Source organism: Cryptomeria japonica, chromosome 5, assembly GCF_030272615.1.
Source record: "Cryptomeria japonica chromosome 5, Sugi_1.0, whole genome shotgun sequence".
Lineage (NCBI taxonomy): Eukaryota > Viridiplantae > Streptophyta > Pinopsida > Cupressales > Cupressaceae > Cryptomeria > Cryptomeria japonica.
The window spans coordinates 715355985-715370504 of NC_081409.1; the positions used below are offsets into that span (position 1 = coordinate 715355985).

The window sequence follows — 14520 nt, forward strand, 5'->3', positions numbered from 1 at the left end:
GTTTACTTGCTTTCAGAAAAAAAGTGGCTATGTATACCCCCCCTTTTGTTCACCATCTTGGTGCACTTACCCAAATCTATCATTTATTTTTGGAAAAAGGGGTAAAGATTTATTCAGAAATCACATAAATACAAATTTTAGGCCTTAGGCCCACCAAGACAATAACAAAAACTAAAAAGATCCTAAAAAAACCACCACCACCACCACTACAAAGCCCAGTGACCATAGCATTAGATTCGACTGTCAAATTTCCAATGATAATACCTTTTCGGAAAGCCTTCAAAAAGATGACACGACAAAGAGTAGGGCCAAAGGCCAACTACTTTGGAATTACACCAAAAATAAGGCTCATCCGGAGCCTCGAAGGGCCTCAAAAATGACAATGAAAAGAAAACAAACATAAAAGGGAAATTGTTCCTACACCTCTGGGTGCTCTTGCATCATCGTGTCTTCTAGCATTAACCTGTCTAAAGTTTCAAGATAATTAGGAGGTAGGCCATCCCTTCCACTAAAATCCCTACCATCAACATGCTCTGAAGCCCACCTGGCTAAACAATCAACCACTCTATTCCACTCCCTAGGAATATGACAAAAGGAGACAAATTCCAATATATTACATAGATGTAAAGTCTGTCTGACCATAGAAGCTAATTGCCAACTCACATCATTCAAATTTTATTTGTTCAACATGTCCACAACAATTTGAGAATCCGACTCACAAATAATATTTCTCCATCCTAAAGAACAACTTCACTCAATAGAAATCTTAATAGCTAGGGCCTCCATAAGATTGTTAGAGTGCTGCCCAATATAAATAGAGAAGAAAAAAACCACACAACCATCATCACCTCTACCTATACCTCGAACACCTGCATGTCCAAGATTCCCACAAGAAGAGCCATCTGTATTAATTTTTAAGATTCCCATAGGAGGGAGAATCCACCTTCCATCTCTACTTATCCACTGCTTCGCATGTCAAGATCTATTTGTAGCATCATGGTCCATTTTAATGTTTTCCAATTGCAGATTTCTTACAATAACATAATCACCCAGATCAACATTTTCAGACAAATTGCACTTAGTCGAGATTGTCTCCTAAAGCCTATTAACTATCTTCTGCCACAATTGAGGACTCCCTATATGTTAATCACAAAATACCCTTCGATTCCTTTCCAGCCATAGATTCCAGATAATAAGGGTTGGCCCAATAGCCTAGGCCACTTGAAGAAAAGAGGTCTTCACTGGGGGTCTGCCCAAGCTATCCCAAAAGTCAATTAAGGAGGTAGCATGAAAAAAAACATGTTGCCAAGCCTCCCACCACTTGTGCCAAATCTCCCCAAAGAAAGGGCATAGAAAAAACAAGTGGGAGTAGTCTTCCTTATTATGCATACAAAGATAATAGATAGATGGTCTCTTGAAGCCTTTATTATGAAGATTCTCCCACGTGAGGCATTTCCTCTAAGCAACCAACCATAAGAAAAAAATACATTTCGGCCAAGAGAAGCTATTCCAAACCTTCTTCCACCAAGGAACATCTGTTAGGCCATGCATTTGCCTATCAAGTTGAGCATAACCTTCAGAAATAGAAAACTTGCCTTTTGGGTTAGGACCCCAAGACAAAATATCTTTCTCCTTGAGGGAACTACATAGCCTACCCTCCAAGATATTAACCAACATCACATGATCTTTATCCAAGCCACCCAAGGGCCATTCGAGAGGATCCTTCTAGCAAGTCACCTCAACCTGTCCAATGCGCCTAACCATTTTAAAATTCTCCACCTTAACCCATCCAACATTAGTGAAAATGTTGCAAAGAGGCTCAAGCTATGGATAACTAGACAGAATAGGAGGGTGACCATCCCAAGAGTCCTACCAAATAAGAGTTTCAGAGCCTCTATTACAAATTTAGAAAAGGCCATCTTTAATAAGTTGGGCACCTTTTTTAAGAGTATCCTAGGTACAAGAGCCCCTGCTCACTAAACTAAGATGAGGCATATCATGATCATTAGCACCAGGGAGATACTTGTGGGTTAAAATATTGGCCCAGTCCTAATCTTGACTATTACACCACCTCCAATACAGCTTAACCACCAAGGCCTTGTTAACCAAAGCAATAGATCTGAGGCCAAGACCTGCAGCATGTCTCGGTCTACAAACAGAGTCCCATTTAACTAAACTCCACTTAGAAGAAATAAAAGTACCAGACCAAAGAAATTGACGGAAAAGAGCATCAAACTCTCTCACAAAGCTAGAAGGGGGAGCCTGCACAAAACACCTATAAATGGGAAGCGCTTGCACCATAGTCTTCAGAAGAATCACTCTTCTAGTAGAGGATAACCATGTGTAAGTCCAATGATTAACCTTACAACAAAATTTATGCAAAATTCCTTGCCATAAATCTTCACGCTGAAATCCCAAATCTAAAGGAATCCCGAGGTACAACAAAGGAAGGGACCCCGTCTGAAATCTGAGGATCCTAGCAATCCTATTCTAAATAAGCCAAGGAATATTAAATAAATATATAGATGATTTATCTTCATTAATGTTCTGACCTAAGGCTTTGCAATAGATATCCAAAGCTCTCTTGAAATTCACTATCTCATTGATTTTGGCCCTGCCCATCAAACTTGTCTCATCCACAAATTGAAGATGAGAGTATGGAGGTAGAGCATTGCTCCAACTCCAGCCCTGAATAAGACCATGTCTCATCTGGGAAGTGAGAAATCTGCCAAGACCTTCGGCCATGAGAATAAATAAATAGGGAGATAAAGGTTCCCCTTACCGAAGCCCCCGTGAAGCGCTAAATAATTTTGAGGGTTCCCAATTAAGAAGAGCTAAGAAGGAGGTAGAAGTCACACAACTAAGAACCCAATTCACCCACTCTTCTCCAAACCGAAAGCCAAAGGGATCTTTTGTAAGAAATCCCAACTCACTCTATCACAAGCTTTGGCCATGTCAAGTTTAATAAACATAGCCTTCTCCTTAGAGGAAGCCATCGAATCAATAGCCTCCATTGCTATCACAACTCCATCAAGGATATGTCTTCCATCAATGAAACCACCTTTCTCCTTAGAAACCAAAGTGTAGAGGAGAGGTTTGACTCGTTCAACAATCAATTTAGTAATTATCTTGTAGACAACATTACATAAAGAAATAGGCCTATACTGATCCAAACTATTAGTCCCCTCCTTCTTAGGAATGAGAGCCAAGAAGGTAGAATTCATAGATTTGAGCGTTTGTTTATTCCTATGAGATTCCTGAACCACATCTAGAAGATCATACTTTATAATATCCTAAAATTCCTAAAAAAACACAATAGGAAACTCGTCAGAGCTAGGAGCGTTGCCTTTTTTCATTTGAAACACAACCCCCTCAAGTTCAAACAACAAAATGGGCTACAAGAGAGCAACATTCATTTAAACAGAGACAAGAGGGGGAATATAGTTCAAGATGTCCCTCTCTTCAACCATAGCTTCATAATCCTCTTTGGTAAACAAATTAGAAAAATAAGTGATAGCTTCCCTAGCAATTTATTCTTTAGATGAAAGATGAACCCCTTCTAAAGATATGAGAGAGGTAATAGGGTTACCATACCTCTGAGCCTTAACAAAATTATGAAAAAAATTTGTGTTTCTATCACCTTCTTGTAGCCAATCCACATGAGACTTTTATTTTCAGAAAATATCCTCACGCAACTCCCACTCTTGTAAGTCCTTAAGAGTAAGGGACTCGGCCATACTGAGCTCCACAATCATCCCTTGATCCCTAATTTGACACGTAACCTCATCCAGCTTGGATTGAGATGCATCTTGTGTCTATGTAGATTCTCAAAACATTATTTATTCCACCTCTTCATCCTATATTTCACATGTTGTAATCTCTTCCCAAAGGTGTACATAGCCCGCTTGTGGGTAGGCACCACTTCATACCACCAATAAACCATAAGGTCATTCAATAATTGATCACGAAGCCACATCAATTGGAATTTGAAAGAGGGATTTTTGGAGGTTCTAAAAGATGTAATAGAAAGCTTAATAGGCCAATGATAGGAACCCCTCCAATCAAGAATTTCTGAACTAGGGGACCACCTATCATGGACCTAATAGCAGGAAACCAAAAATCTATCAAGCCTTTCACAGATAGCCTCAACACCACTCCTATTATTCCATGTAAAGACACCATTAATTGGATTCACATCAATGAGATTCAAGAGACCAATATTATCCCTGAATCAATTTGAGGAAGGATCAAGCCTAAATAACCCACCTCGCTTTTCCTCGAAACTAGTAACAACATTAAAATTTCCAGCCAAAATCTAGGAGAGAAAAGGATCTTGAGCCCAAAGATATGACTTACCCACAAGATCAGTAGGAGTATAAATATTAGAGAAGAAGCATCTTTCTCCAGTCTCAAAGCTAGAAGTGACAATAGAAATGGAAGACTTGCTAGAAAACCACCACAAAGGGGAAACTTTCCTTAGGTTCCAGAAACAAGCAACCCCCTTGAACTGCCATGAGAGCTCACTCCCTGCCAAAGATCATGGGGCCAGAGACGCAAAGCACAACTGGCCAAACCATCCACTAAAAGCTTGGTTTCTTGAATAAAATCAACATCAGGAGACTCAAAGTCAATTAATCTATGAACAACCTTCTATCTAGGGATGCTAATCAACCCCCTTACATTCTATGAGAGAAAAATCATTTATGTGGTTGAGAGAAGTGGGAATCAATTGGCTTCATAGACCCCGAATCAACCAAAGTATCATGAATAAGCTTAACCTTTTCCTAATCCATTTTTCATCCACTCCTTAAAGGTTTATCTAAAGAACCCTTTTTGTGGGTCTTCTATTGCAATCCTAAAGCAAGCAGGGCTTTGTTACTCTTCACAGAATCTAAGGCCACTATAGTGGAAGGAGTAGACACCATGACCACTGCACCTCCAGGGACCTATGACCCACTAAGATCTCTGTTGTCCTAAACATGGGATGGAAAATCCATAACCATTTGAACATCCTTTTGATTCTCCAAAGATAGGGCCCGACCCTCTTTCTTCGAATCCCCATCCAGCACCTCATGCTGAAATTGGGCACCCAAGGACATTTCAATTGGAACTCCTTCCTCTTGGACCAAATCATCTAGAACATGGAATCTATTTAGGGTGACATCATTTTGCCTATCCAACCAAGTTCTCTTCTTTCCTTTGCCTTTATTCTGAGGTTTGATAGGAATGAAGCCATCTTTATTAGCAGGACCATCAGGCATAGGGGCTTTTCCCTTATCTTCCCCCAAAACAAAGTGAGGAGGATCGGAAACAACCAATTTAGAAGATTTATTTCTGGGACATCTCCACTGTAAATGACCATCTTCATGACAAATTTTGCATCTAAATGGAAGGGTCTCATAGTCTAGCAGTTGGATCCAAGAAGATGTCCCCAAACAGATTTCCATACAGTTTGGCAAAGGATTATTTAAATCAACTTCTACACATATACGAGTTTAGGAAATTACCTTTCGATCTTGAGTTTCTAAAGCCAAACCCACAAGTTTACCAAGAAGAAGTGAGATTGATTAAAGAATATCTTCTCTCCAGAATTCCAACGGAAGCCTCAACAATCGGATTCACACGGGCACATGAGAGGGAAGTTCCTTAGCATACTTAAAGCCAATATGCCAAGGTTTTATAAAGAGTCCCACCTAGTTGAAAAAATAAGGGCCACGCTCAAAAGCCTTGGTCCTGTCTGCCAGGTTGGAAAAAATAACCAAAAAATAGTTATTGGTTTCCATAAGTAGCTACATATCCCCTTCAGGATTCCAGACACGGCATGCCCAAGACTCTAAAACAGGTATAGAGAGGTGTAGACCAATATATTTGCATATGAGAGCATGATTACACCAATATTCAACATCCTCTGAAATTTGCTCAGGTTGAATAACCAAAACTGGATAATCTTGGATCTCGCCAAACAACCATTCACCTTTTTCATGCGAAAAGGCTCTTTCAAAAAAGAGATGCCTGCCCCTGATTGGGAATTACTAATGTACTCCTTTCCACATGCATGCATCAAATGAGACGGATCCACCATATCCAAATCTCCAAAGATCATACCAGATCTCCTAAGATCATCTGAGAAGAGGATAACCCTCTATTCTCCATGGACCCACAAAAAATAACAAAAAAATAAAATGAAGAGGGGTGGAAAACCCAACCCCAAAAATCCACACGCCCCCAAAGACAACCCAGAAAAAAAGAAACAGAAAAGGGTTGCAAAAAAACCCTATGACAACCCAAAAAACTTGGCCAAGGGCAAGCAAAAACCAACCCCCAACAAGCAAGAAACCCACCCCCCCGAAACAAAGCAAGCAGAGCACAGGACATAGTCTAGGGCACGTCGACCCTAGCACGACACCCAAGCAAACACAGAGCCATCTTCCTCAATCTATCTTTTATTACTACCTTCTTTTGAAATAATATAATTTAATGATATTTTTCTTTTATTAGGATATTCCATATTGTTTTTTATTGTATTCTACTCATCATCTTTTAAGGATGCATCTTTATTAAGTTCAAACTTTATTTTATTTATTTATGTCTTTTTATGTAGTCACAAGTAATAATTAAAATATATTAGAATTAATTTAATTTATAATATTTTATTTTATGAAATTTTAATTTATCATAAAATAATTATATTTAAGTTTTAATTTTAATTTTTTAAATAATATATATTTCAACTTAAAACTTAATTTTAAAGTTTAGAGCAAGAGTGAAAGAGAAAAATTTGACTTTTGATTGCTTGTTTCATGCAACTAATTTAAGGATATCATGTGTGTCTTTGGGGAGTTATACTTAGGGTAGCATGTCATTTGATTATTATCCCCATCTCTCTCTCTCTCTCTCTCTCTCTCTCTCTCTCTCTCTCTCTCTCTCTCTCTCTCTCTCTCTCTCTCTCTCTCTCTCTCTCTCTCTCTCTCTCTCTCTCTCTCTCTCTCTCTCTCTCTATGTACACATACACACACAAGGAACTTCTATAATATTTATTTCTCTATGTCTCTATCTCTCTCTTAGCCCTTTGTATTTTACATGTTATATCTACTATGTGTCTCTGTTATATTCCCATCTCTACCTCTTTCTATATCCCTCTCTCTCTCCCTCTCTTCCTCTTTTTTTATCGCTATCTTTTCCTCTCTCCCTATGATTCCATTTTTTTATATCTCTCTACTTCTCCTCTTTCTCTAACTCACATACACACATGCACACACAATCCTTGTTTCTCCCTATATATCTCTATCTCTATCTATCTATCATTCCCTATCTTTATCTTTTCTTCTCTCTATCTATCCTGAGCTCTCAATAAATATTTCTCTATTACTTGTCTTTTTCACCTTCTTCCATTGTAACTATTTCTCCCGTCATCTCTATCAACATATATGTCTCTCCCACTCTATCTATATATCATTATCCTCACCCCTCTCTCTCATTCACTCCATCTCTCTTGTATGATCTCTCTCTGTCTCTATGTCTCTCTGTCTCTCTGTCTCTCTCTGTCTCTGTCTCTGTCTCTGTCTCTCTTCTCCAATATATGCTTATATCTTTTATATTTTCCCCATCTCTCTCACTATCTTGCCATCTCTAATTGTACATCTCTAGTTCTCTCTACTCATCTATCTCTCTATATTTCTCCCTCTCACCCTCTCTCTATATCTCCTTATATCTATATCTATCTATTACTCTATCTTACCATCTATACATATATCTTAATATTTACCTAATCCTCTATAGACCTCTCTATCTCTTCCTCTCTATCCCCATGTATTTCAATCTTTATCTCTCCCTCTATGTCTCTCTATCTTTGTATCTATATTTTCCCTCTTGACTTCATCTTCCATACTCTATCTCTAAATAATCCTCCATGTATCCATCCATTTGTCTCCCTCTCTCTCTCCATCTCCCTCTTTTTAGATCCCTATAGTCATATCTCTTTTCCTTTCAATATTTATCTCTCCATATTACCTCTTTCATCCATCCCTCTATCTTTACTAGTTATCTCTTTAGATCTCTCTACCGCTATATCTCTCCCTCTCTCTATATATCACTTTTTATCTTTATTTTTTATCTTTCTATCTCTCCAACTTTATATCTTTCTATTTTTTCTTTTCTTTTCCACATCTATGTGAACCCCTCTCCTCTCTCTTTTAATCTCTCCATGTCTACCTCCATTTCTCCATCTTCCTATCCTCTTTCTCTATCTCCATCTCCATATCCATCTCCATCTCCATCTCCGTTTTATCTCAATCTCCATCTCTATCTATGTCACTATGTTATATGTCTTTTATCTCTTTAATCCTCTCTCTTGCTCTCCCCCCTCTATCTATCCCTCCTTTTATTCCTATCTCTACCTTTCTCTCCCTCTCACCCTATTGATAAAAAAAAACACATGAGCCTCTTAGTAGTGGAACTTGATTATCTTCCTAATTTAGAGGTTTTGTTTCAGTTGTGATTGAATCCTTGTAAGTAGATGAAAAGTGTATTTGAAGATATCACTTGCCCATTTAGACTTTTCTTGCATAAACAATATCATGTTCTAAATAGTATACCAATTGAGCTCATGTACTACACAAATTTATTCAAAAAATAGACCCAATTTTTCCCTAATTGACCTTCCATACCTCTTCATCATACCCATTGCACGCCAAGGTGCAATTGCTCGTTATATTTATTATTTTAATTTACATAGTATATATTATTCAATTTAATCTAATATATATTAAATCATGAATTAATTTAACATAGATAAGTAAAATAGAAAATAAGAGATAGATAGACAAGAAAATAGTGAAAAGAAAGAGATAAATATAAAGAAGGATAGAGATAGAGAGGGAGAGAAGAAGAGACAAAAATGTGAGAAAGGTTGGTAGAGAGATAGATAACCACCTCCACTTCATTTTAAAAATGCCTTCAGTTTAAGCTTGGTTGATTCTAATCTACTTTAATTGAACCAATGATTTTCTAGAATCCCTAGATTTTTGGATGCACTTCCCTCTAAATTTATATGCAAAATATTTATCTTGTCTACAATCTAAATTTTTAAATATTTATTGATCATTTTTATTCTATGATTTTGCAAGCTTACTTAAGATTTCTAAAATAACCTTAACGTGTTACCACTCTCTTTGTAGCACATTTAATGTTTACCTCATTTGTAAGAAGTTATTAACTCATGTAAGAGGTTTCTATTTCTATTTCTCCCTCTTTGTATATGTATCTCTCTTTTACACCCCCTCTATCTTTCTCATGCCTCTTCTAACACTATCTTCAGTATTCCTTCCCATGACATTTTCAATAATAATGAACAAATAAGGGGATAGGGTATCCCCTATCCTGATCCCCCTAGAGATAGAATGCTTTGATTCACCAACCAAAATTGTTTTGGAATAGAGTAGGACCCGCTCACCTTTCTTTGGGTTCTATTTTTTGACACACTCTTTAAGAAAATAGCATCATCACTGGCTTGAGTGAGTCCCTTCACACCAAGATGAGGAGATCCTAGCCCAACTATGCACAAACCAAGAGAAGTCGACCCACCACTCATTTAAAAAAATTACCATAGGTTTAATGCTATGTTCTTTCCCATAATTAAAAGGAATGAAAATCAAAAGATAGATAAAGACATTAGATCAATTAGACTACTATATTTAAAAATATATATTTCCTCTCTAAAATTCTAATATGAACATAAAGTGATATTAGTTTTCAATTTTCTAAAAGTATGGTTTTTCTATTTGTTTACCTCATGAATACCAATTTCCCAACATATATGAATATCATATATATAAAAATATTTCCTCTCTAAAATTCTCATATAAAAATATATGAAAAAAGTATTTTGACTTCTTTATGCGTTTTAAATTTTGACCTCTATGTTCTATTAATAAATTAATGGATTACATTATCTTCAATCCATTATAGACCTCAATAATTCCATTTTACAATCTTGGCTAGCTAGTTCAAGATAAACTCTTCATAGAGTTTTCTAACCTTGAAAGCACCGAGTGGTTAATTAATAATAATTTGGGAAAATATGGCTTATTTGTAAAATAATGTAAGGAGATATATTTCAAAGCATTAGCTTGTTAAACGAGGAAATATGAAACAATTAGGGTAATTTTTATTTATTTTTTGATGGAAACAAGTCAGCATACATAGATTTCGACATCTCAGTCTTTACATAGCAGATTACGACATTTTGAGTAAGCATACAACTAAACTACAAGCCTCCTTCAACTAAGCAGCCACATGCAGGGGGATCCTGTCTGTCAAATTCATCTAGAAGTCGAACCTGACCCAAACATGCCTCGGAAGATTTTAACCTTTATCTTAAAAGCTGTGGTTTTGTTTAGATGAAAAAACAAGAATACGAAGTAAACAATTTAATATTAAGTTTTGGCAATCTAATTGTAGCTTTTTATATGACTGCGATGGCTTCTCCAACATATTTTCTATTCATTGTATTGACCTTCAGAAAGATACTACAAACACAAGAATACTACAAATTTTATTTAAGAATATGAGTAGGTCAAGATTGAATCATCAAACCATACTAAAACATAATGTATTCACCAAAAAAAAAAAGCCTTTTTAGACTGCAAATCATGTACATAATTTTAATATACAGCGAGAAAAATAATAATAATTAAAGCTATGGAATTTGTAGAGCTGCATACATATACACTTATGAAATAATATCTGCATAAATATTAAAGAGTCCGAAAACTTCATTGTCTAAACTGTTCAATAACTCCTTTAGTATTATTACTTATACACAAATCAGTAGATCGGTTTTTTGCATTGATTTTGATGTGCACAGGATTTGACAGGACAACTGTGGAAGGCCTTAGAGAGAAACGAGCTCATTTCTAACACAGTTTTGGCTTCTCCTATCCATCCTTTTCGCAGTCGCGAGTTCAACGATGAGTTTGAATTGAGTACATTAATGTTGAAATGCATTGCCTCATCTTTGGAGAATTTAAATTCCTTAAACAGATCTGAATCTTTTGTCAACATCAGTAGATGTACTGAATCATTCGAAGTAGAAGAGTCGGTGGTGCAAGTATGACCACGGAATGCCACTTCAACCTTGCACATGGGCTCTGTATGAAGGTATAGCAAAATTGCACTCTCCAGGTTCACATCAGTAAAGTAACATTCCTCTATTTCGATCGAAGCCTCCGTGCAGCTCTCTAACTCCTTCAAAACACGAAAGTTCTGTGCACATTTAAATAAAATGACTCAATCAATAATCATTATCCAATGTGCGATATAAATACAGTAGAACTCTATCTTCTGTTGTGGCACACCTACAATGTTACCCGCTTCATAGTCATTTCGTAAATGTACTGGATGATAATTTATAACAACTGTTGTGAACATTTTGTTTCATGTCACTAGATATTGTTGTGAGTTCCTCTTAATCCTTAATATTAAGGAAGGATATCAGCAGATTTAATAGAGTAGATGGATAAATTAGATCTACTATAATTCAGTGTGGATAGATATATTGATTCATTTATCGAGAGGCATATGTAAGATTATGCATATTTCAGCTTTCATTTGGCGATTCTTTCTAATGTCTGTTTTACAAAAGGTACTATTGGGATTCCTGATCTAGTCATGGCAAGATTCGCTATCTGGGTGTTTACTCTGAGGGAGGTGTTGCTAGGGCTGAGGGAGTTGTTTACTCGCAGAAGTCTATGAGGAGGCAGAGGAGGTTCCCTTTTTGTGCTCCTAGTTTCAGGAAGAGGAGGAGGTTTCTTTTGCTCAGCAGGATAGGATATATCTATTTCCTCTAGTTAAAAAAATGAACTTTTGGTAGATATTCTGTGTGAAACGTGGCTAAAGGGCCAACGCTCTACTCTCAATCTTGCTCATCATGCTTCTTTGCTTATTTTCTTGTTCGACAGGATATGTCTGAGAACTTTGAGTCAAATTATGAACATTTAATAGATATTTGCACGAAGCTAGGCTCAAGGGCAAATGCTCTGTCCTTATTCCTGCTCGGAACATCTTTAGATTTCCTTCTGCGTACGGATTTTCTTAGTGCTAAGGGTGGAGTTGTAGGGATTTTCTTAGTACTAAGGGTGGAGTTGTAGTTGAAAAGGTAAAGGAAATCAATTAAATCCGGTGCTTTGAATGACTGCTGTTTCCGTTTCCGACTGTCATTTCCGTTTCCCAAAAGAGTTCCGTTAACCGTAACAAACAGCTGTCACCCACCCCAATTCCCGCGCATAATCCAAATTAAATTCAAATTGCCGTTGCCGCGCTGCGAAAGTTAAGTGGACTAAAATAAATAGATATTTATTAAGCAAATTACTGTCGATATGGGGAATCTCACATTTGCTAGGTACCGGGTGAGTAAGAAAAGCAAAGCCAAGTTGTATTCGGTTAACGCATATGTTTAGGCACTGGGTTGAACAAAATAGAATTTTTGTTTTCCACCAATTCTCCTACAGGAATGACATTAGATCTGATAATATATCTGTATTTTTATGCACTCAGCTTTTAAATTATCGAGTATGTAGTGATTACATTTGTTTATTGATTTTTATAAAGTTTATTTATATGTTTTCTTTTTATGTTGATTTAAATATTGAATGTGTATTTAATATATTTTTTACATATACATATATTTTTGTATTTTTTTCCTAGCACTTTTTTAAATCAAAAGGCTGGTTGCAGGTTTAGCTATACTACAAAGGTGTCAGGTAAGTTTAAATTATCGTGATTAATTGGTTCTTTAAATTATATGTATCCCAAAAAATTTAACATAATATTGTTATAAAGCTTTTCTCAAATTTCTTCACTTGTGTCTCTATGGTGAAAGGATACATATAACATCAATGTTCAAAACTAAGTTTTTAACCAATTTGTACAATTTCCATTTAGATTATTTATAGGTTATCTAATGGATCATCTTATCTGATCCTATTCTTATTATAATGTTATACAAGATATATTTCAAAGTTATTGCATTGAATAGATTCACATGGTATTCAATGTTTTTGAAGTTTTTAATGTATTCATGTTTTAGTGCTTTACAATGTTATAAAGCAATCATAAATGGTGTTAGATCTTCCAACCCTATTACTCTTCTTCCTTTTTATCCTTTCATTTAAGTTTCATCATTGTCATATATATATCTAGGTGGTATTACTACTATATTTGCCATGTTCTTTCATGCTTACATTTTATTGGACATGCTTTCATATTTAGGCTTACATATTCACATCTTCTATGATAGGTTTTCCTTATTCTTATAGGATCTAATTATGTAGATTCTTTATTACCTTTATTTCCTTGATATTAGGGGAAACATTGGGTGCACCTCATTATCCCTTTTCATATGTGTTTACATACTTACATTTTAATATATATGATGTTATTGATGGAAACTATTACATGATTATTATATGACCACATCATTTTCTCCTCCCCTCAAATTATTTGTATCCTATATGTGCAAATAATTTGAGGGGAGTATATGCTATCACTATTATTTTTGGACATAATTATGGTTGTAGTTGTGAGCTCTTGCTCATAATAATTGTCAAATAGATCCTTACTTTTTAAATTTTTAGAGTCATATTTTTTGTGCCAAATAGGATCTTATTAATTTATTTGAATAAAATCTTATTTCTACATCACCTAGAGTCCTATTTTTTTGTGCTAAAAAAATCTTGTTTTCCTTTTTCATTTTAACTTTTTGTTCAAGAACAATTTAGAAAGTATGTTTATGCATGTTTTTTAATCATTGACAAATGGAATTTATTGGAACCTTTTAATTTGTGCTTGTAGGTCTTTACATAAATAAATCATTGCAAGTAGAGTATGAAATTTTACATCATTATGATATCCTCTTTATGGGTGTCTAAATATTTTTTCATATTGGCTACTTGGTATACTTTGGCATGCATCTTCATATTAGTTCCATGCAAGTCAAAATTGAGGCAAATGTTGGGATAGGTGTCATACACTATTCCATCCTAATGTTTTAAGTTAAATTTAATTAATTGTTTTTATTATAGGCACGTAGATGAAGCATCCTACTTGGAGTGGCACTATATGTCAGCTATAATTTGAATACAATTATTTGTAAGTATCTAGTAGTATCATGAAAGTTGCTAAATGCAACTATGACAATTTTCTAAGGTGTGTAATAATGTTATAGAAAATGAATTATAAGAAGAGTTAAGCATGAAAGAGGAGAAAATCAAGGAACATGTTTTTAAAAAACAAGGATAAGTCCAAATAGAGCACAAAAGTTGACAAGATTGTTTTCTATTTGGCTTTTAGTTAACTTATAATGAAATTGAGAATTAAATTTTATGCATGAATTTGAGTGCCTAATGTAGTCAATGTTTTACAATAGATGTATTTAAATAATACTTCTAGTTTAGAGTGTTGTTATTTTCTATATATTGAGGATGGGTTGTAAGTATTAATAATATGATCATATGTAGTATTAAA

The 14520-nt window shown here is 35.4% G+C and overlaps 1 protein-coding gene across 2 annotated transcripts in view; it reads right to left on the reverse strand.

Annotated features, from left to right (window-relative positions):
* Nucleotides 1–10646: 10646 nt before the first annotated feature.
* Nucleotides 10647–14520, reverse strand: part of LOC131044299 (TMV resistance protein N-like) — a 72790-nt gene continuing 68916 nt past the window's right edge. For both annotated transcript variants that reach the window (XM_059221664.1, XM_059221663.1), the window contains one exon: nucleotides 10647–11262. In XM_059221664.1, coding sequence (XP_059077647.1) covers nucleotides 10825–11262 — 438 coding nt within the window. In that variant the 3' untranslated portion in view covers nucleotides 10647–10824. The remainder of the gene's footprint in view (nucleotides 11263–14520) is intronic.